A 24445-nucleotide genomic window follows, 5' to 3' on the forward strand; every position below is an offset into this window, starting at 1 on the left:
TTCACAAAACCACAAGTCGAACACTTCCCAAGTGTCTAGGACTGTGTGATGTATTATTATTATTATTATTATTATTATTATTATTATTATTATTATTATTATTATTATTGCAGTTGGCTACTAACCAGCTGCGCCACAGCCCGGCCCCAGGATTCCATAAGATACAGGCCTGGTAATTAAATTAGAATCAAAGTGCTGTAATTGTTGTCATAATTTGGTTGTTTCCCAGATTATATATCTGTTCATTTGTCCAACTGTTGATCCATCGTCTGTCTGTCCGCCTATCCGTATCTTTCTCTTTCATTTCATATTCCTATTCCATTCATGTTTTGTGTCCTTTCCTTTTTGCCTTCCAAAATATTCAAAGAAATTGCATTCGCTCCTTGAGCTGATGAGATTTTCCCACTTGTGATCCCAAAAATATTGTTTCGAAGGAAAGAAACGGAGCCAGGCCATTCCGTATTAAACTCTTTTATTATCAACAATAAAATCTGACCAAAAAAATAAGTGAGATTGTGCAAACAATGTGGGAAATTATTCTGTTTTGAAAGTTCATGAGGCTCATCATTAAACAATTCTCCTCCAACGGTCCAGATGTTGGATCCCGCTTTCCGTGTCCAGATTAGGGAACACAACACTGGGCAACTCATACGATATGGAGGGTCTTGAACGCTGCTACGACTTGCTTCTCCTTCTCGTGCCTGTTTTGCAGCGATTCCAGAGACACAATGGGAGGGAGATTCTCTCCGTTTAAAGTGCGGGCCAAATGTCTTTCCTCTTTGGGCTCTTGTTCCAGCGGTGGCCTCGACACAAACAGCTTGGGTTTGGGGATGGTCTTGGCATACTCCAGGGCCTCCAAAGACACAAAAAACAAGAGATTTCATTGAGCTTTCCTGTGAAAACCAGATCCACAAACAATGGCAGGGGCGGTGGAAAATTTGCTCCTAGGCCGACTCTAAAATTTCATGGAACTATCCAAGGTGCTGAAACACATTCCCCCAAATGGCTCACTACCGGTAGTTCTGATAACTCATTTAAAATTTGGATTAAAATGAGGAATAGATTCCACACCTCGTTAATAATAATAATAATAATAATAATAATAATAATAATAATAATAATAATAATAATACACTTTATTTATACCCCGCCACCATCTCCCCACGGGGACTCGGGGCAGCTCACATGGGGCAAGGCCCGAATAGCACAATTTACAAAAACAATAGCATAAATACATTGAACAATATACAATAAAAATAAAAATAAAACACAGTAAGACAATAAAACAAGAGTTAATACAACAGTAGTAATATCAATCAACCACCAAGTGCAATTCAGTCGACTTCATTGGTGGGGAGGACTGCAGCAGCAATATAAAAATAACATAAACACCGAAATAAAAGGGACCTAATAAAATTCAGGATAGAGTTATAATGTCAACTGAGGCTGGTCATCCAGTGACTGTTAATATGGAAGCCACCCACAGCCATTGTCAACAAAAATATATAAAGTAATTATAAGGTAAAAGGTTTTCCCTTGATGTTAAGTCCAGTTGTGACCGATTCTGCGGGTTGGTGCTCATCTCCATTTCTAAGCTGAAGAGCCGGCGTTGTCCGTAGACACCTCCAAGGTCATGTGGCCATTGGCATGACTGCATGGAGTGCCGTTACCTTCCCGCCGGAGCGGTACCTATTCATCTACTCACATTGGCATGTTTTCGAACTGCTAGGTTGGCAGAAGCTGGGGCTAACAGCGGGCACTCATTCCACTCCCGGGATTTGAACCTGGCACCTTTTGGTCTGCAAGTTCAGCAGCTCAGCGCTTTAACACACTGAGCCACCAGAGTTATATATCCACAGAACTATAAACCTCCCTTACTTAGTTTCCAATGTACCTCACAACCTCTGAGGATACCTGCCATAGGTGTGGTGAAACGTCAGGAGAGAATGCTTCCGGAACATGGCCATACAACCCGGAAAACTCTCAACAACCCAGTGATGTGAGTTTTCCGGGCTGTATGGCTATGTTCCAGAAGCATTTCTTTCCTGACGTTTCACCCACATCTATGGCAGGCATCCTCAGAGTTTGTGAGGTCTGTTGGAAACTAGGCAAGTGGGGTTTATATATCTGTGGAAATTGTGGAATAATGTCCAGAGAGGGAGAAAGAACTTTTTTCTCTTTGAGGGAAGTGTGAATGTTGCAATTGGCCAGCTTGATTAGCCCTGAATGTCCTTTCAGCCTCAAAACCTGGCTGCTTCCTGCCTGGGGGAGTCCTTTATATATCTGTGGAAGTCCCAGGGTGGGAGAAAGAACTCTTCTCTCTTGGAGGCAAGTGTGAATGTTGCAATTGGCCAGCTTGATAAGCATTTCATATCCTCTCAGCCTCAAAACCTGCCTGCTTCTTGCCTGGGGGAGTCCTTTATATATCTGTGGAAGGCCCAGGGTGGGAGAAAGAACTCTTGTCTGTTTGAGGCAAGTGTGAATGTTACAAGTAACCAGCTTGGTTAGCACTGAATGGGCTTGCAGCTTCAAAGTCTAGCTGCTTCCTGCCTGGGGGAATCCTTTGTTGGGAGGTATTAGCTGGCCTTGATTGTTTCATGTCTGGAATTCCCTGTTTTCAAAGTGTTGCTCTTTATTTACTGTCCTGATTTTAAAGTTTGTAAAATACTAGTAGCCAGATTTTATTCATTTTCATGGTTTTCTCCATTCTGGCTCCCAGTATTTTTTTTTAAAAAAAAATTCTAAAATCAGGACAATAAATAAAGAACCTGCCTAGTTTCCAACAGACTTCACAACCTCTGAGGAGGCCTGCCATAGATGTGGGTGAAATGTCTGGAGAGAATGCTTTTGGAACATGGCCTTACAGCCTGGAAAACTCACACTTGACAAAGTTTTGTCTCTTTCAAGTGGTGGGAAGAATGCTAAAACTTTCTTCCATGTCATCTCCATACTCTACTTGATAGCAACGCAGTGGTGAGAACTAGAAGTGGGAAAATATACTTTTTTGGAACCGCAACTTGTGGCCACCGACTTCACTGATTTAACTGTCAATGCTCCTTTCTATAGACTCCTGGACTTTGTGGTTTGGGATGGGATACTTAAAATTCTTTGAACCGTACCTCCTCGAACAGCTGTCAAACTACAAATTTGGGGAACCATGACAGTTAGTATCAAAGTGATACAATTGTGTGGTGTGGATATATTCTTCGACACCATTTTAACTGCCATGGGCTTTGGAAAAAATGCAACCATTAGCCAGTGGTATTCTGGCTTTAAAAGTCCAGGTTGTATAGAACAACACAGTGTTCTGATAATAGCGAAAGGAAAAAAAAAGTCTGATTAGCCCCATCTTCTCTCCCTTTTTCTAGAGTTCTATTTCTTTTGCAGCTTGTTTCACCTTTTTCCTCGACAGGGTCGATTTGTTTTCTGGTTTTGCCAGTGTTTTGCGTGTGCTTGCAATGTTCTTCAAGTTGTGCTCCTTAACGTGCTTGGCATATTCCTTTTGCTGCTTTATCTTTTCAGACTGTCAAAAGAAAACAGAGGGTTAACACCTCTGATATTAGTGTGAGGCCTGGCAATAAATGGAGAGAGAAGCATAGTGGACAAACTGGTGGCAATTGGCCGGGGACTGGGTTTTTAAAATCTTGGCTCAGCAGCGTGGAGCTCAGTGGAGAGCAATAGTCAAATCACAATTTTTCAGCCTGATTTACTTTAAAATATTGTTTTAAGAAAAACCATGGGTTGGTGAGCTTTTATGTTAGCAAGGTGTTAAATGAACTCTAGTTTTTTTAAAAAAAAATATTAATTATTTGAAACAAACAATTTAATATACAATCAGAAAATATATTCAAAAATAAGGAAACTTGTCTAGATCTGTGTTCAAATGGCAACTTGTGCAAAGTAAGTACAACATACTTTACCATTCACTCAAATTCAAGACATTTGCAGCACTTTATCAGCTACCTCATGTTTGAAAATTCATACCTTGCACTTTATCCAGTCCGTTTTTTAATAACTTTTCTGTGTTTTAATCATGTTTATTAAGTTTGCTATTTTACCTGTATATGTTAATGTTAGATTTTATAATTGCACATGTTTTTGTTCATTTGATGTGTTTTATATTGTAACTGTTTTTATCTTGGTTCGACCCTTGTAAGCCACCCCGTGTTCCTTCGGGGAGATGGAGGCAGGATATAAAATAAAGTTGTTGTTGTTGTTGTTGTTGTTGTTGTTATTATTATTATTATCATTATTATTATTATTATTATTATTAATAATTTCCAAAGCAAATTCCAGGCAAACTATTCCTAACTAGAGTTATTGATCACTATGTTTTAGGAAAAACTGTTTTCATCTGGATAATAGCAATAGTGCCACCAGTTTTAATCCAATCTCTATAAGAACTATGCAAGGTAACAAATCTATCTTGCATAGTTCCTACAGAGATTGGCTGGGCTGTGGCGCAGTTGGTTAGTAGCCAGCTGCAATAAATCATTACTGACCGGGAGGTCATGAATTCGAAGCCCAGGTCGGATTGAGTGCCCAACCATTAAATAGCCTAGCTCGTTGTTTACCTAAGCAACCCAAAAGACAGTTGCATCTGTCAAGTAGGAAATTTAGGTACCGCTTTATGCAGGGAGGCTAATTTAACTAATTTACAGCACCATAAAATTGCCAGCAGCACGCAGAAAGGAATGAGGAAGTACTACCATCAAGGACTCGGTGTCATAGTGGATGATGAAGCAGCAGCTCCCGCTGTGGCCGGAATCGAGCATACCCTCATGAAGCTGGAAAATGTTAAATTGCCTCTGTGTCTGTCTATATATGTCGTATGTCTAATGGCATTGAATGTTTGCCATGTATATGTACATTGTGATCAGCCCTGAGTGAGAAGGTGAGAAGGGCGGAAAATAAAAATAAATCAATATTTTGTATGCATAGATAACAAAAATGCAGGCTTTATGGAAATTGCTTCTTCGCTGTGGGTCTATTTATTTCAATTTCAGCAGACAGCCGAGGCTAATGAAAAATAAACCAGCTTTAAAACATCCAAGTTCAACTCTTGTTAGGTTGTCATTGTTATATTGGTGCTATCTCCTTAGAATAAGGTGGAAAGGCAGCCCAGATAAAACGCTACCATATGTATCCTTAGAACTTGTTTCAAAATTGCCTACAGTAAAGTGAGGATGGGAGGAAGTTTTCTTTCCGAGTCTTTTTCGGATGATTGGCCTCATCTTCTTCTGGGCCCAGTAATACCTGATGCTTCCAAACAGGGCATAATGTGCATTCGGCTACTCTGCCGATGCATTTGCTCCGCCGTGTTTACTTTCATTTTTCCCCCTTCTGCGATAAAGCCAGGCCATCTGAATTCACAGGGGCAGCTCAATTGCATTAAAGTAATGCACACTTGAACCAGCCGGAAGAGAATAAACTTGGGTGTACTTATCTGCAATTGGAATTCTCCGCAGGTGAGTACCAACTAATGGATACCTTTTGCCGAGGGGCGAAAAGAAAACCGTGGCTTGAAAATGTGATCCGCTCTGAATGTGATGGACACACATTTATTTACGTCACAAACCCACACAGAATGGAAATGGAGCAAAAGGCCCAGAGCTTGGGAAAAGGACATTTTTGGACTAAATCTACCAGTCAACATGCCACTGGCTGTGGGAGCTTATGAGCTATCATCCGCCACTCAAAAAAGGGGATGTAATCAAGTTTAACTGTTACTTTATGTCTATGTGCCAACCTGAGATATTAGGATATAGATTTTGAATCAATTAAGTTTTCCTTTGGGGCATTCTTCTGGTTACCCTTGTCTTTGCAAATAAATTGGTTTAATTGTGGGAGGTCTCCCATTCTGCATAAAAGGTGACATTAAGTCTAGTCGTGTCTGATTTTGGGGGTTGGTGCTCATTTCCATTTCTAAGCTGAAGAGCCAGCATTGTCCGCAGACACCTCCAAGGTCATGTGGTCACTGGCATGACTGCATGGAGTGCTGTTACCTTCCCGCCGGAGCAGTACCTATTGATCTACTCACATTTATTTATTATTATTTATTTACAGCATTTATATTCTGCCCTTCTCACCCCGAAGGGGACTCAGGGCGGATCACATTACACATATAGGCAAACATTCAATGCCTTTTAACATAGAACAAAGACAGACAAACATAGGCTCCAAGCGGGCCTCGAACTCATGACCTCCTGGTCAGTGTGATTCATTGCAGTGATTCATTGCAGCTGCTCTCCAGCCTGCACCACAGCCCGAGCCCATTTGCATGTTTTCAAACTGCTAGGTTGGCAGAAGCTGGGGCTAACGGTGAGAGCTCACCCTGTTTCCGCTGTTCCAACTGCTAACCTTTCAATTAGCAAGTTCAGCAGCTCAGCGGTTTAACCCACTGCACCACTTCGGGGGCCTACATTCTGCATATAATCCATCATATCCGTAATATGGCATTTGGATAGAGACTGCAAATGTTATTTCCCCCCCACTATAAAAACCCAAAATATAACACTTTAGTCCCAAAAATGGTGACACTTCCATTATTGTCCATCCTGGATATATATATTATCCTGTTTTATATATTTTATATGTTATAGCCTTTCATTGTTTAAACACTCAATGGAGCGATCTGCAATTGCTCCTACTAGGCATTATATTGTTTTAAAAGGTTGGAATTTTAAACATGTTTGCTAATTGCTGTTATATTGGTTTCTTGTATTTTGTATTATGTATATGTATTAATTGTCTTTATGATGTGTCTGAGTCCTTATCGGAGATATAAATAAAGTTTAGTTGTTGTTGTTGTATACGAATCATGGGGCCAAGGCCTACAGTATCTGGAGCAGGCATGGACAAACTTTGGCTCTCTAAGTGTTTTGGACTGCAACTCCCACAATTCCTAACAGCCGGTAAGTTGAAGTCCAAAACACCTGGAGAGCCGAAGTTTGCCCTGGTCTACACTGCCATATAATCCAGTTCAAATCAGATAATCCAGGATCAGATCCTGGGCTATGGCAGTGTGGAAGAGCCTGATTTTCAATCATGGTTACATTTGTATCCCATGTTTCCTCCAAATTGGAACTCAATGGCAATTTTAAAAGGATACAATTCAAAACAACCTGAAAATAGCATCCAGGTCTTTGCAACAAGTGACTTTTAAGTGAGCAAAACAAAGCAAAAACTTTGAAACAATATATAAATTGTTTAATCCACCACAATTTCCTTCCCCTTACCTCTGCTTTGTTGCTATATTTCAGGCCTTTGCTCCTGGACGGCGGGTTATAAATGTTCCAGCCCATGTCTGAGTTTATAAACCTCTTCTGCCCCTCATTGCTATTCCCTCTGCCAAGCAGTTACAAATATAATCTTTTGAAATGCCACACATGCCACTTACTTTCTCTTTGATTCCCTCATAGTCAGGTCCAAGGCCTCCAAGCTTCACATCCATCTTCACGTAGCCTTTTGTCCTGGAACCCTAAATGGACAGTTATAATAAAGTTTTGCCTCTTATGTAAACAGCAAATTGTTCTTTTTTGACTATGCCAATAAAAAATTGATTACAAACAGAGAGATAAATCAAAAGAACTGGAGCAAAGCTGGGAAAACCTCTGCTTTTCCACATATTTTGTACTATATACCTCATCATCTCACCACTGATGGTACTTGTAGTCCAAAACATTCATAAGGATAGGCAACAACTAGTTGACCAATGGTGGCTAGTGGTTCTCATAGTTGTGTATCTACAATGAATTTGGTTTTGGCTTCAGTCCTGACTTTAAAGGAGCTGTCCAAGGTTCTGGATCTACTCTGGGGACAGAGTTCAGCATTTTGGAGAGCTGCTCTCAAATTTAGATCCATGACCTCCAAATATTAGTGTTCCAGAAGTCTCAGTGGCCTTGGTCAATGGTCTGGGATTCTGGGAACTGAAGTCCAACATATCTGGAAGATAAGCATTGAGAAAACACTGTTTTGGACTAAAGCCCATCTGAAGCAATGGAAGATATCCTGTTCTACTGCCAGTATTATAACAATATTCATTCTCAACTTGTAGAGCCAATCATGGAAAAGTTCTCAAGATGATCCAGTAGTTTTATACTTCCCTTCTTTTAGATTCTTCTAAAGCAGTGGTTCTCAAACTGTAGGTCCCCAGGTATCCTGGCAATTGTATACGGATTTACTGAGTCCTGCTACTTGGTTTTAAATGTTTGGTTATGTGTTGTATGATTATCTGTTTTATGCACTTTGTTATGTTTAAAATGTTTTAATTGCTGTATGTTTTAACTGACTGTATGTTTCCCGATATGCTGGTCCGAGTCCCCTGAGGAGATAGGACGGTATATAAATAAAGTTTTATTATTATATATTATTATTATATATTTATTTATTTATTTATTTACAGCATTTATATTCCACCCTTCTCACCCCGCAGGGGACTCAGGGCGGATCACATTACACATATAGGCAAACATTCAATGCCTTTTAACATAGAACAAAGACAGACAAACATAGGCTCCGAGCGGGCCTCGAACTCATGACCTCCTGGTCAGAGTGATTCATTGCAGTGATTCATTGCAGCTGCTCTCCAGCCTGCACCACAGCCCAAGCTCTACAACTCCCAGAAATTGAAGGAGTTGAAGGCCAAAACATCTGGAGACCTACAGGTTGAGAACCATTGTTCTAAAGCATCTGTACTGAAGGCTAGCATGTCTTACCAGGAATAATTTGTCAAATCCCATCAAGACTCTTTCTAACCGTAGTGAACACCATGAGGTGTTGATTTAGAAGCTGCTCATTGAACTTTGGTGCTTATTTCTAACTTATGGCAACCCTAAGGCTATCAAGAAGACTTGAGCGTCAATCTACTCTTCTTCTGCAGAACTAAAATTATTTACTACCAAGTATTCCTTCCATAACATTGTGCTCTTTTAGATTTCTCTTAGAACAATTTATGTCACTGATTAGAAATCCATTCAAGTTTTTATTATTTTATTTATTTATTTCCAATATTTCTATCCCGCCCTTCTCACCCGAAGGGACTCAGGGCGGCGTACAATTGGCAACAATTCAATGCCGACACATCATTAAAAGAAACAGCATATAAAATCTATTACAAATAGTTAAATACAGTATAAAATAAAAAAACACATGGTTAAAATCCATTCATCCAATATCCTCGTGCTTTATCCATACATCAGTCTGGATTGTCTTTGTCTTTTATTCGTTAAAAGCCTGAGCACATAGCCATGTTTTAAAGGCTTTTCTAAGGCTTTATTACAGAATATCAACCTTCAGGAGGATGAGAGATACCGGCCCTAGATCCTAGGATCTGATCCCAGGTTTTCTGCTTTAAACTGGATTAAATGAGTCCCCACAACCAAGGAATCTGGGATAAATGGAAAACCTGGGATCCAGATCCTGTCTGGAAGGGCCTGGGGAGGATTGTGGAAGGAGGACCTGTCTTCAAAGATGCATCATGAATTGTGTTTACTGCCTGACTCTGGGAAAGTCTTGAGAAAGCGACATGTTAAGGCCATTATTCCTGTCTGCCCCCACCCCAAAAAGGACATGGATAACAGCTTGAAAATAAGGAGGAGAGAAAGGGAAGGAAATGTGCCCTGCAGTTACAGATCTAATCCAGTTAATTCCTTCTGAAGGGCAGTCACGCAGCAATCCACAAAACGCCACTGAGTCAGTGCACAGTAACAATTATTCCAGCTTAATCTGTCTGCTTTGAGGCCAGAAGCTAGCGTCTTAAAACATTTCAATTGGTCATGGGAGCACGAAGCTGTTTTTCAGCCATTCTGTCACACTAGTATAATATACTTTCTGTGCAGAAACTGGATGCAACCTCAAAAAGAGAGAGGCAAGTACCCAAGAGAAAGTGAACACAGGTTTGGTGCAAGAAGGGTGAGAATAGACTCAAGCAAACAAACCAACCCTACATCACTCAATGACGTTGAGTTGACTTTTTTGGAAATGGAGGGGAGTATTGACTTGATGACTAAAATTTGCAGGACAAGGAGACTTGTAATTTGACTTCCTGCTGATTTATATAAAAGGTAAAGGTTTCCCCTGACGTTAAGTCCAGTCATTTCTGACTCTGGGGGTTGGTGCTCATCTCTATTTCTAAGCCGAAGAGCCGGCGTTGTCCGTAGACACCTCCAAGGTCATGTGGCCGGCATGATTGCATGGAGCGCACTTACCTTCCCACCGGAGCGGTACTTATTAATCTACTAACATTTGCATGTTTTCGAACTGCTAGGTTGGCAGGAGCTGGAGCTAACAGCGGGCACTCAAGCCGCTCCCAGGATTTGAACCTGGGACCTTTCGGTCTGCAAGTTATTTATTTATTTACAGCATTTATATTCCGCCCTTCTTACCCCGAAGGGGACTCAGGGCGGATCACATTATACATATAGGCAAACATTCAATGCCTTTTAACATAGAACAAAGACAAGATAAACATAGGCTTCGAGCGTGCCTCGAACTCATTACCTCCTGGTCAGAGTGATTCATTGCAGTGATTCATTACAGCTGCTCTCCAGCCTGGGCCACAGTTCAGCAGCTCAGCACTTTAATGCACTTCACCACCAGGAAGAAGTGTATTTGATAACTCTTTCCAAAAGTAGCAGCTTCAAGATGAAATAAAAACCAACTGTGACATGACAAACCATTTGGCGGGAAGCCTTAGCATTGAACTGTTGTGTTGTTAAAGTGCAAAGTATGGAACCCTGCGCAGACGGTCGGTCAATGCGACTTAAGCAATGTGCAGTCATTGAATTTTTGACAATAGAAGTTGTCACCCCAAAGGAGACTCATCAGAGAATGCAAGCTGTTTATGGGGATTGTGTTGATGTGAGTCCTGTGTGTCATTGGGCGAGTAAGTTTAAAGATGTTGAGGTGGGAACATCTGACTTGCGCGACAAACAAAGAGTTGGACGTCCTGGGACAGCAACCACCTAGTTTCACAAGCAAAAGGTTGACAGATGGATTCCTTGTATCACTCAGAGAGAAATTTCAAGCATCATTGGCATTTCACAAGAACGCGTGAGCCACATTATTGCTTTGCTTGGCTACTGGAAGATCTGTGCACAATGGGTACCCAGGATTCTGATGCCTGAAATGAAAGCGCACAGACTTTAAATTTGCCAGGAACTCCTCTCGCATTACAAGAATGAAGGTGATGCCTTTCTCCTTTGGGGTGACACCTTCTGCTGTCAAGAATTAAATGACATTGCTTAAGTCGCATTGACCGACCGTCTGCGCAGGGTTCCATACTTCGCCCTTTAACAACACAACTGTTCAATGCTAAGGCTTCCCGCCAAATGGAACTAACTGTAGAGGAGAGTCTACTGAACATACTTGCCGCATACCAGTTCTGCCATCTGTTGAGGCGTTACGAAGGTGGAGGCATTACTTTTCATTCAACCCTCATACCAGTAGATCCAGCTCCATTTTCTGCCCACTTTGATGTCCTCCAAGCATACCTTTTTATTCTCCTTTTCCTTCCTTTCCTTGTGTTTTTCCATCTGAAGCAAGTAGCCTTCGGAGTTGCTGCGGCTCAGAACCGGCTGGCTTTCTTCGCAGCTCTCCGTGTTGAGCCGCGAGTCACTATCCCCTCTCTGTATGATGGCTGGAAACATGCTAGCAAACTGGTTTCCAGAGAGGTGGGCATCTGCCAGTTGAGAGATCTCCTGGTGACGCCGCTCCGCCGCCTGGATGAGCCGAGTGGTCGGAGAAGGGGCTTCTATCAGGTCGCGAGCGGGTGGCTGGAATGGCCTCAAGAAACAACAGCAAATCAACCAACCCAAAAAAAGACAATGACAAGAAAGGAAATAATTGTTAGACCCACACAACTGGTCGTGTTGAGAATTCTTTATCCACCCACACCCATCAGACACTCTGCTGCTCATATTCTTCGTTCCTATTATCATTCTGGCCCATCTGACTTAGGTCCTGGATGTGTTTACTGTAACTCCCAGCAGGCTGGGTGAATACAATCAATGGTGAGATGTCATGGAGAGCCCACATTTCCAATAACATCAGAAAATCCACAATTGCCACCAGAATTTCCCTTATTCTCTCTAAATCCGCCCTAAAAACTCACATCTGGATTTTTCTACTCTACTTCAGACTTCTACAACCTTCGAAGTTGATCTTGTTTTAACAAATTGTGCCATTTCAAGTCTTTTTTAGTATTGTTTACAATTTTTTGTGCAAAAGAACACACTTTATTGAAAAAGTAGTACAAACAAGGCTGTTATTTTTGTCTCACAGCTGAGATTTGATCTATTTGGAGGACCTAAATTGAGAGATTAAAATAATTTAATTTGGGTGTGAATATATCACTGGCTTTCATTAATTACACTGTGTAATAAAATGTGAAAATTTCTCTGTTCCTCGTTTGGAAGTCTTATTTCCTGTTTAATGTACTTTATTTTGAAAGTAGTTGTTCTAATCCAGAAACTTTGTTTTTGTGACTGCCACTAACTAAGTTGAATTGGTCGGGACTCTATGAGATAGGAGCCCCAGCAGTTTAAACCACTGAGCTGTTGAACTTGCTGACCTAAAGGTTGGCTGTTCAAATCCAGGGAGTGGGATGAGCTCCCACTGTTAGCCCCAGCTTCTGCTTACCTAGCATTTCAAAACATGTAAATGTGAGTAGATCAATAGGTACCGCTTTGGTGGGAAGGTAACGATGCCCCATGCAGTCATGCTGGCCACATGACCTTGGAGGTGTCTATGGACAACACCCACTCTGTGGCTTAGACATGGAGATGAGCACCAACCCCCGGAGTTGGACACAACTAGACTTAATGTCAGGGAAAAACCATAATAATAATAATAATAATAATAATAATAATAATAATAATAACTTTATTCTTATACCCCGCCCCATCTCCCCGAAGGGACTCGGGGCGGCTTACATGGGGCCATGCCCGGGCACAAGAGCACAAAATCAAAACAAAAACAATAAGCAAATCAGCCAACAATAAAACATCAACATGGATAAAAACAGTCATAAAAGGTCAATATACAAAATAAAATGTTAAAATCATGAGTTGGATCAAAAGATCTGGGCCAAGGTGCAGAAAAAATGTCAAGTCATCAGGGTAGGGTAATTACACAATTACCTTTACCCTTACCTATGATATAATCATCCAAAAACTATAGCAAAATGTGCTGCAGGTTGTCCCACAAAAACAAAGTTTTTGCAATTTAATAAACATTTCCCATGTTTTTCTGATAGAACCAATTAGGAATGACATTTATAATGCAGAAACAAAACATATGTTGTATAGTGTTATCTGCTTTTTAAAACCATTTAAATCAAACTGCGTTCTTACCCCGAATGACCAGAAACATAGTTGCTTGGGTTTTTCTCTGTACGAATCAGGTTGGGATCCCAAGTTGAAGCTTCTTTGTTTACTGGACGTTGGAAGCCAGAGTGGTACGTAGACGAGAGACCTCCGTGCCCTAGGAAGTTCTGACGCTTGCCATGTCTAGCGAAAGACCGAGGCTCGGAAACAGTACGTCTATATGGGTCTCCGTAGCAGGGCCCAGAAGGGTTTTCAGGAGCATGTAGGGTCTCTTTCTTCTCCTCTTCTCCGGTACTTGGTGAATGAAGCCCTGGAAAGTTTTGGTATGAACTCGGCTGATGAGGATTCCTAGCAAAGGCTAAATTCATGGAACGTGGCTTGCTTCTCTGTTGAACATGGCAGGATGGGTCCGTAGGAAAGGAGTTATCTTCACTGGAAGTGAAGTGGGATGTAACTGATGGATCTGGGTAGAAAATCTGATGCAACAAAGGTCTTCTGTCTGGCTCCAGATCAGACACTTCTGTATAAGAGCTGGAATCTAGAAGAGCATTCTCAGATTCTACCATATTGTGACATCTGCCAAGCTTCCCTCTTAGTTCTACTCGGTCTTCCAATGGATGCTGGGCAGGGATTCTGCTCAAGGGGTTGCCTTCCAGGGATCTATCTTGGCTGGAGTTTGTTGTGCCCATCCCAGGCATTTTATCCAGGTGAGCCTGAAAGGAGCAAACCAATTCATTGTGGAAATTAAGCTTTGTACTCATTGTAGATAGGAACATTTTGGATACGTTGGCATGGAATGAAGACTAAGAAAATAACAAGACTTCACCTGGAACAACAAGGAAAATCAAGTGTGTTTTTATTTCAATTTTAATCGCATATTTTCTACTGTTTTTCCCAAAGACCTTGGAGTGGTATACCTGTCTGGTTTCCTTCACTACCACAACTTTATCTTCTCAACATACTGTGAAATGTAAGATATTGAGAGATAGTTACTGGCTCAAGGTAATACAGTGAGAACTTCATGTACACATTTGATCCTGTATTTCACAAGTCCTTGTCTAATACCATGAATATTATACCACATCAATGCTGACATTTTATGTGGTTCTAACACTACATCTACTTAGTTTCTTGTATTTAGTTATACAGTAGAGTCTCACTTATCCAAGCCTCGCTCATCCAAGCTTCTGGATTATCCAAGCCATTTTTGTAGTCAATGTTTTCAATATATCATGATATTTTGGTTCTAGATTCGTAAATACAGTAATTACAACATAAGATTACCACATATTGAACTACTTTTTCTGTCAAATTTGTTGTAAAACATGATGTTTTGGTGTTTAATTTGTAAAATCATAACCTAATTTGATGTTTAATAGGCTTTTCCTTAATTCCTCCTTATTATCCAAGATATTCGCTTATCCAAGCTTCTGCCGGCCTGCTTAGCTTGGATAAGTGAGACTCTACTGTACATATGGAATGCATGATGGGGTAGGGTTTGTGGTGCCATGTAGTGGGGAGATTTGGGTTAGGGTCAAATAAGAGGGTTATCCAGAAAGTAGATTACGTTTTGGAATTAAAAATGAACAAAGTATAGGAGAAAACATTTACCATATGCAGTTGAAAGCCAGACCCAAATACCATTTCTCAACATAGTCGCCATTCAAATCTAGGCACTTATCATTGCGATGAATGAGCTTGGCAACTCCTTCCCCACAAAACTCTGCCGCTGCGCATCGTCGCCAAAATGCTGCGTTGAGGACGCAAGCGGCAGAGTTTTGTGGAGAAGGAGTTGCCAAGCTCATTCATCGCTATGATGAGTGCCTAGATTTGAATGGCGACTATGTTGAGAAGTGGTATTTGGATGTGGTTTTCAACTGCATATGGTAAATGTTTTCTCCTATACTTTGTTCATTTTTAATTCCAAAACGTAATCTACTTTCTGGATAACCCTCGTAATTCCTGTTCAACCATGACCTTCATTGGGTGGTTTTGGTCAAGACAGAGTCTCTCAGGTTGTATGAATGAGTTGTAAGTAAATAAATTTTTCTGGTGTCAGGAGCGACTTGAGAACCTGCAAGTCGTTCTGGTTCGAGAGGATTGGCCATCTGCAAGGATGTTGCCCAGGGGACACCTGGACGTTTTGATGTTTTATCATCTTTGTGGGAGGCTTCTCTCATGTCCCCACATGGAGAGCTGGACCTGAGAAAGGGAGCTCATCCGCGCTCTCCCTGGATTCGAACCAGCAACCTTCAGGTCAGCAACCCAACCTTCAAGTCAGCAGTCCATTGTGTCACCTTGGTAAGTAAACCATGGTAGGTAAACCATGAAAGAGATACATAAGGAAAATATGAATATATTCTCAATACTCAGCCTGAATCATAGCTATGAGCTGGGATGTGAACCATCTGAATGAAGGTGATTCCAAATAGGAAGGAGAGAAAGATTCACAAACCTTGTGGATGAGGCAAGTATCTTGAGATGGTTCTGGGGACTATATGAAACTCCCAGGATAAAGTCTTTAGTTTTAAATTGGAAGCAAAGTTGGGTTCCATCACTTTAGAACACCAAATAGAAGCAACTATTATTGGCTGAAATCTGAAAGTGTGACCATACAGTTGTATGATACAATTTTAAAAATTATCACCACCAACCAACCTTGGGATTCTGAGATGCCATCACAGATGGCCAGGAATGCTTATTTTGCTTGTAACATGCAGTTGATGAGAAAATAAAGCCATAGGTTTCATTCTGAAGTTCAAGTACCAAGCATGACGGTATGAACCACTGTATCTAGGTCAATGCTACAGAAATAGTTGGCAAACAATGTTCCATATTTTTCCATCTGTATATGATATAATGCAGGGACTAAAAGGGAATGCTTGTGAGATTATCAACTCGTCTTAGTTACATACGTCACAAATAGAAAATGAGTATTTCAGTAAAGGAAGAACATTGGATTTTATTTGAAGGGAACACATTGTGGCCATGAACTGAACATCCAAGGTCTCAGCAGCCTCAGAACAAATGCGAGGGGGAAAATATTAATTTTCAGAAGATTCTTAGCTTTCCTTTTTGTATCAATCAGTTGTCCTAAAAATAAATAGTCAGGTAGGCTCTTCCATGGTATACAGCAGGCATGGTCAAACTTGGATCCTCCAAGTGTTTTGGACTTCAACTCCCACCATTCCTAACAGCCTCAGGCCCATTCCTTTCCCCCCTCGGCCGCTTAAGCTAGGAATGATAGGAATTGAAGTCCAAAATACCTGGAGGGCCCAAGTTTGACCATGCCTGCTATATAGTCTTAGGTGGACAGCATCACAAAAGATAGAAAGCTATTTACCTTGAGATAGAATCAATACATGTCTAGATTGTTGGATTGTTTTTAAACTCAGTGAGTTACATCAGTGCAGCTGCAAAGTATCTTTCTTGTTAAAACTCTAGATCAGGAGTCCTCAAACTTTTTAAACCGAGGGTCGGTCCACAATCCTTCAGACTGTTGAGGGGCCGGATTATCATTTGAAAAAAAAAATACAAACAAATTCCGATGCACACTGCATATGTCTTATTTGTAGTGCAAAAACAACAACAACAACAACAATGAAAGGACAATACAATATTTAAAAATAAAAACAATTTTAACCAACATACATTTATCAGGATTTCAATGGGAAGTGTGCTCCTGCTTCTGGCCAATGAGATAGTCAAGTTAATTAGGATTGTTGTTGTTGTTGTTGTTATTGTTGTGTGCCTTCAAGTCATTTCAGACTTTGGGCGAGCCTAAGTCTAAAATGTATTTATTTATTATTTATTTATTTACTGCATTTATTTACTACATTTGTATCACACCCTTCTCACCCCAAAAGGGACTCAGAGTGGCTTACAAATTATATGTACATACAATATATTATATTTTTAGCATAGCACAATATTAGCATTATATATTATTATATTGAACTATACTGTAATATTATTAGTAATATTATATGTAATATAGAATATATAATTAATATTATTATATGGTATCATTATTAGTGTTATATTGTATTACATCATAATATTATTATCAATATTATATGTATATACAATATATTATATTATAAAACTGGGGGCGGGGGCCAGGTAAATGACCTTGGAGGGCCGCATCCGGCCCCCGGGCCTTAGTTTGGGGACCCCTGCTCTAGATAAATAACCACCTTAAAATAAGTATTTTCTATCATATGAAAAGTAATGCCTCTTCAATGCATGATGCTTCTGATGACAAAGAAAGCAATTGCTTCTGTATGATCTTTATTCACATGCAATTTCTTTTTGAATGGGCAATATTCTACATCAGCTGCTTAGTTAAGTATACAGATGAGTAAATACTGTATTCATGACTTGCACTAAGTCGAAATGGTGACACTATTTCTACCATTGCCACTAATTCCCACTCCAAACCTACTCTAGGAGTCATCTACTGCATGAGGAGAAGGTCCATTTTGCTTGCGATCAGAGTCCAGGTGAAGGACATTTCCATCAGTTTTCTGGGAGGAGGACATTACTTAGTTTAGGACAGGGGTCCCCAAACTCAGGCCCATGGGCCGGATGCGGCCCTCCAAGGTCATTGACCTGGCCCCTGTCCTAAACTTTAGACTTAGGGTTGACCTAAGTCTACCTGGTCTTTGGAGGTCTCTTTGCTTATCTACGGTCTTATGAGATCGTCTAGATGGTCTTTGAAGGTCTCTTTTGCTTAGCTACGGCCTTATGAGACCATCTAGATGGCTTTTGGAGGTCACTTTCCTTACCTATGGGCCTATGAGACCATCTAGATGGCCTTTGAGGGTCCCTTTCCTTACCTATGGTTTTATGAGATTGTCTAGATGGCCTTTGGGGACCACTTTCCTTACCTATGGTTTTATGGAGCCATCTAGATGGTCTTTGAGGGTCCCTTTCCTTATCTATGGTCTTCTGATGGCCTGACGAGATCATCTAGAGGGCCTTTGAGGGTCCCTTTCCTTACCGATGGTCTTATGAGACCATCTAGAGGGTCTTTGGAGGTCTCTTTGCTTACCTATGGTCTTATGAGATCGTCTAGGTCAGGGGTCCCTAAACTAAGGCTCCCCAAGGTCATTTACCTGGCCTCTGTCCTAAACTTTAGACTTAAGGTTGACCAAAGTCTGAAATGACTTGAAGGCATACAACAACAATCCTAATTTTTTACTATTTCATCATAGTCCGGCCCCCCAGCAGTCTGAAGGACTGTGAATCGGTCCTCCACTTAAAAGGTTTGAGGACCCCTGGTTTAGGATACTTAACTGAGTAGCTGATGCAGCATGCTGGCCAATAATTAAGTGGATTTTCAAAAGTGTGACAAAGAAAGGAAAGAAAAAAGAGAAAGAATTCTGCACATTTAATCCATCGATAATTGACTATGACTCTTATGATGAATTGACTAAGCCTTCTTTAATTAGGTTGATGTCTAAACCCACTGGTGAAAGCTCTACAAAGAAGATTATCGTTTTCTTTTTCCAAATGTATCTCGGGGAAATCAAGGGTTGACTTGTGCTACCCCATTGCACTTCTTATCACCATTCCGTGTCAATTAATGGGCCCCCTCAGCAAACACATGTTCCGGAGAAGTCCGATTTGCACATCTTCCTCCATTGCTTGCTTTGATCATGAAATAACAGCACAATTTGGCCCTTGCATGTCAGAAATATTACAAATTAACTAGGTATTAACATACCTGTGAGTCAAGCACTGAAAGGGTTAAATAAGCTAGTGTCGTCCCAAGGAGAATGAGTAGGACGAAGCCTGTTATTGTTAGTCAGCCTCTGTAAGAGAAGGCCACTGTGTGAGTAGGCCTCAGTATGAGGTAGGCCTCACTGTGAGAGAAGGCCACTGTGTGAGTAGGCCTCAGTATGAGGTAGGCCTCACTGTGAGAGAAGGCCACTGTGTGAGTAGGCCTCAGTATGAGGTAGGCCTCACTGTGAGAGAAGGCCTGGTGTGAAAAGCTTTGGTGAGAGAAGCTCCAGTGTGAAGGCTGCTATGTATGAAGCTCCTGTATATATTCAATGCGAGAGAAGGCTCTGTGAGAGCGAAGCTGTTTATTTGCATGAGAAAGAAGCCCATTGTGGAAGCAAAGAAGAAAATATAAAGAATTTTATTTGTGTTATGGAAGCCTTGTTTTTGTAAATAGTTAAACCATATCATTTTGCTACAAAGAAAAGCCTCCAAAGGAAGAGATAACATTGGTCTCCGTGTTTTGTCCAAGGCACTCTCAGGATTTTCCTCCAGCACCAAAGTTCAAAGGCATCTATCTTCCTTTGCTCAGCCTTCCTTATGGTCCAGGTCTCGCATCCATATGTTACTATGGGGAATACCATTACTTTCACTATGCGGACCTTCGTTGCCAGTGTGATGTCTCTGCTTTTCACTATTTTATCAAGGTTGGCCATTGCTTTCCTCCCAAAAAGTAGCCGTCTTCTGATTTCCTGGCTGCAGTCTGCATCTGCAGTGATCTCCGTGCCTAGAAATATTAAGTCTGTCACTGCCTCCACATTTTCTCCCTCTATTTGCCAGTCATCAATCAGTCTGGTTGCCATGATCTTGGTTTTCTTGATGTTTAACTGCAGCCCGGCTTTTGCACTTTCTTCTTTCTTTCCCCTTGGTGATAAGGCTCCTCAGCTCCTCCTCACTTTCGGCCATCAGAGTGGTATCATCTGCATACCTAAGGTTGTTAATGTTTCTTCCAGCAATTTTAACTCCGGCCTTGGATTCGTCAAGCCTCGCACATCGCATGATGTGTTCTGCGTACAAGTTGAATAGGTAGGATGAAAGTATACAGCCCTGCCGCACTCCTTTCCCAGTCTGTTGTTCCCTGAGAGTGCCTTGGACCACAAGAAGATCCAACCAGTCCATCCTCCAGGAAATAATGCCCAACTGCTCACTGGAAGGAAGGATATTAGAGGCAAAGATAAAGTATTTTGGCCACATCATGAGAAGACAGGAAAGCTTGGAAAAGATCATGATGCTGGGGGAAATGGAAGGAAAAAGGAAGAGAGGCTGACCAAAGGCGAGATGGATGGACGGTATCCTTGAAGTGACTGGCATGAACTTGAAGGAACTGGGGGCAGCGACGGCCGACAGGGAGCTCTGGTGTGGACTGGTCCATGCGGTCACAAAGAGTTGGAAATGACTGTGTGAATGAAGAAGAAGAAGTGTGTTTTTGTTCTTTTTATCACTTTTGGCTACTGGTGCTGGGCCACGCTGCTGCTAATAAATTACTCTGCTATATGTTCACAGGGAGGGTCTTTTGTTATTAAGCCCACTTGCCCTACAGTTAATAGGTCCCCTCAGCAAAAATGTGTACCGAAAAAGTCTGATTTGCGCATCCTCTTACACTGCTTGCTTTGATAATGAAATAACGACATGATTTGGCCCTTGCATACCCGAGTCGGATATTGCTTTGGGGATGTAGTGGATGGGTATAACAATTATAACGATAATAATAATAATAAATAAAACGTGTATAAGTAGATAAAAAGGTGTAGTAGAGAGATATGTAGTAAAGTTGTAATGGAAAAGTTTAAAACTGATAAGAAATATGCATAAGGATGTTTTGATTCTGATTTTTCTTTATTGTTGGATTGCATACAATGTGATATGTCTGGGATACTGTAAAATGAGGAAAGAATGTATACTTATACATTTTGAATTATAAATTAATAATAATAATATTGAAAATAAAGCATGTATAGGTAGATAAAGGGTGTGTAGTGGAGAGATGTATAGTGAAGTTGTAATGGAAAAGTTAAAAGACTGATGGGAAATATGCTTGGGGATGTTCTTGATTTTTTGTTGTTGTTGTTGTTGGATTGTATGCAACGTGATGTGTTTGAGATATTGTAGAATGAGGAAAATGTGAGGGGATGTAGTGGATGGGAAGGTATGCACTTGCAAAGAAGCATCCCTGTGAGTCAAGGCCTCAACTGGGGCTAAGAAGTCTCTCCAGACTGATAAAAGTCTCATTTTTGTTGCCAGAATCCTCCAGCTACACAGTTAAGCGTTGGCTTCCTTTGCAATCTCAAATGATCCATAATATCTGATATAATCTGAACTGAGACTAAGAGGTCTCGCTAGAGCACCTTTGGTCGTCCAGGTGTTTTGGACTTCAACACCCAGAAATCCCAGCCAGTTTACCAATGGTTAGGAATTGTGGGAGCTGAAGTCCAAAACACCTTGAGGTCCAAAGTTTGGGAACCACTGCTTTAGATACACTTCCGTTTGGAGTCTACAGTTCCGAGACTCCCCCAGCTAGGAATAGTCTCTCTAGCTATCTCAAATGACCCACCATATCTGAAATATTCTGGGCTTTTAAAAACCCAAAGCTTCGTCCGCTTCCAGTTAAGGCCTCAGGTGCCACTCCTCATGAGGTGAGACCTGGGCTCCCCAAAGCTAAGGCACAATGCCCTTCTTAATCCATTTAATCTTTGCCTGCGCTGAGCTCCTCCATTTCATCCTCCAGTCTCACCAGGGCGCCTTTGTTAGCAACACTTGCGTTTGCGACAGAGTGTATGCACTCAGAGTAACTGCTTAATGGTAGGTATTAAGTCACATATAGAGCAGAATGTTTTAGTGAAAGCTTTAGCGCTGGGGAATCTTGGCGTCCTGGTGCCAAGACGATAACTTGTTAGCCAGACCTTTTCTCTAGTGATTAATGTTTCTATGTAGAACAACTTTTATGTCACTGTCGCTCCATGATCTGGAACCAAGCCGCGATCCAGCCAACTAGAGGAACCAAGTGGGTTTGTATAAAAATCATAATTGTAAATACATTTTCCTCTCAGGAAGAAAAACTGTTATGGTTTTACCTTTGCCGCCTTAGTGTGTCTCCTCCACAGCTAGAAGCACAAAACAATTTTCCAGGCTGCTTGCAAGAACAAAAACCAACTCAAAATGGAGAGGAATGACAGTTTACAAGAGACAAAAGATTTGCTTCATCGCCCTTGTCCTCTGCCATGAGTTTTGATGTTATAAGAGAGTTGAATGAAAAGTAATGCCTCCACCTTCGTTACTTGGATTTGGATGGAATATTTTAATAAATCAAACGCAGAAATAATCCTTAGAATGTGCTCTTTAACTACCACTATTCACTTTCTCACATAATCACCAGACAATTGGATACATTTCTGCCAACGATGAACACGTTTCATCACCCTTGTCTTCTGCCATGAGTTTTGATGTTATAAGAGAGTTGAATGAAAAGTAATGCCTCCACCCGTAGCCGTCACGGAAGAAGTCGACACTCTGTTTCCGCAACCGGCGTCTCACAGGACCCATCATACACAGATCTTCCGATAGCCAAGCAAAACAATAATGTGACCCACATGTTCTTGTGAAATGCCGATTATGCTTGAAATTTCTTTCTGAGTGATACGACGATCGTCTTGAATCAATCTGTCAACCTTTTGCTTGTGAAACTCAGTGGTTGCTATCATAGGACGTCCAAATCTTTGTTTGTCACGCAAGTCAGATGTTCCCACCTCAATATCTTTAAACTTACTCACCCAACGATGCACAGGACTCACATCAACACAATCACCATAAACAGCTTGCATTCTCTGATGAATCTCCTTTGGGGTGACACCTTCTTCTGTCAAGAATTCAATGACTGCACGTTGCTTAAGTCACATTGACCGACTGTCTGCACAGGGTTCCATACTTCGCACTTTAACAACACAACAGTTCAAAGCTAAGGCTTCCTGCCAACTGGAACTGTAGAGAAGAGTCTACTGAACAAGCCAGGACCTGCCGCGTATGTACTGCCATCTGTTGAGGAGTTACGAAGGTGGAGGCACTGCTTTTCATTCAACCCTCGTAGAAGCACAAAACAATTTTCCAGGCTGCTTGCAAGAACAAAATACAACTCAAAATGGAGAGGCATGACAGTTTACAAGAAACAAGAGATTTGCTTCATCACCCTTGTCCTCTGCCATAGGTTTTGATGTTATTGTAAACACTTAAGTAAAGGTAAAGGTTTCCCCTGACGTTAAGTCCAGTTGTGTCTGCCTCTGGGGGTTGGTGCTCATCTCCATTTCTAAGCTGAAGAGCCAGCGTTGTCCGTAGACACCTCCAAGGTTATGTGGCCGGCATGACTGCATGGAACGCTGGCCCTCACCAAATAAAATTCCTGATTAATCTCATTAGGTGGCTCTAAAAATTCTGATCGGAGTGACGAAGGTTAATCAAAAATCTGGAAACCAAGTCTTACGAAGAACAATTCAGGGAGCTAGAGATGTTTTGCTTGGAGAAGACCAAGAGTGACAAAAATATGGTGGTCCCAAAATAAGCAGTCAAGTAGCCATGGTGACCATGATCCCATTTGGATTCTGCATAGTAAAGATTGGCCGGGTCTACAGGAGGTGACCTATCCGATATGAAACATAGTGAGATTCAGAAAGATGTCTTTCAGGGGGTCTTTGATTCGTATAATAGCTTCCTGCTGAATCACATTGATCCCCAATGCTAATTAATGCAGCCTTTATGGAACCATGAAAATATTAGGAAGCCACCCTAAGGTCTGGACTTCCAAAATGAGTGGAAATGGGCAGATTTTCCATGGGAGAAAGCAAAATGTTTTGGGTAGAGATACCACATATGGTCCACTGCCTGGCAGGTAGAGCATACTTCTGCATTATCTCTTTGAAAAAGGAGCAGGACACAACTTCGACCTGCTTTTTTCTGTCTCTCTCTCTCTTTCTGAGCGAACTGTTCTATTAATGCCAATCAAATTGAGAAAATGATCAAATGAAATTGCATTTTGAGCATCATAAGCTGTGTAATGTCTATTCTGTTAAATTGAGGCCCGTAATTGCTTCTCTGTTGAAAAGATACAACAAAGACAGCAATCACGACATGTCATTATCCCGGACGAGGAAACCGGCCTTTGCAGGGAGGACTTCAAAGGCTCGTGGTTCTCGAATTGCATTTGGCGGCTATTGTTGGAGCGCAGGCAATCTTGATTAGGTGTTTACACGGAGGTAAGGCACAGAGCACCGAGAGCCTGAGTGCCTTGGTCTAGAGCCATTAAAAAATTGTACATTATGTCCCTCGCTTTGAAGTAAGGGGCTTGGAGG

General features: G+C 41.2%; 1 protein-coding gene across 1 annotated transcript in view; it reads right to left on the minus strand.

Moving 5' to 3' along the window:
* Positions 1-455: 455 nt before the first annotated feature.
* Positions 456-24445, minus strand: part of jhy (junctional cadherin complex regulator) — a 38698-nt gene continuing 14708 nt past the window's right edge. Inside the window, exons 4-8 of the mRNA XM_008113749.2 lie at positions 13353-14038; positions 11493-11784; positions 7400-7480; positions 3398-3523; positions 456-853 (exon numbers count right to left, since the gene is read on the minus strand). Of these exons, the coding sequence (XP_008111956.2) occupies positions 647-853; positions 3398-3523; positions 7400-7480; positions 11493-11784; positions 13353-14038 (1392 nt within the window). The 3' untranslated portion in view covers positions 456-646. The remainder of the gene's footprint in view (positions 854-3397; positions 3524-7399; positions 7481-11492; positions 11785-13352; positions 14039-24445) is intronic.

Source organism: Anolis carolinensis, unplaced genomic scaffold, assembly GCF_035594765.1.
Source record: "Anolis carolinensis isolate JA03-04 unplaced genomic scaffold, rAnoCar3.1.pri scaffold_8, whole genome shotgun sequence".
In the NCBI taxonomy this organism is placed as follows: domain Eukaryota; kingdom Metazoa; phylum Chordata; class Lepidosauria; order Squamata; family Dactyloidae; genus Anolis; species Anolis carolinensis.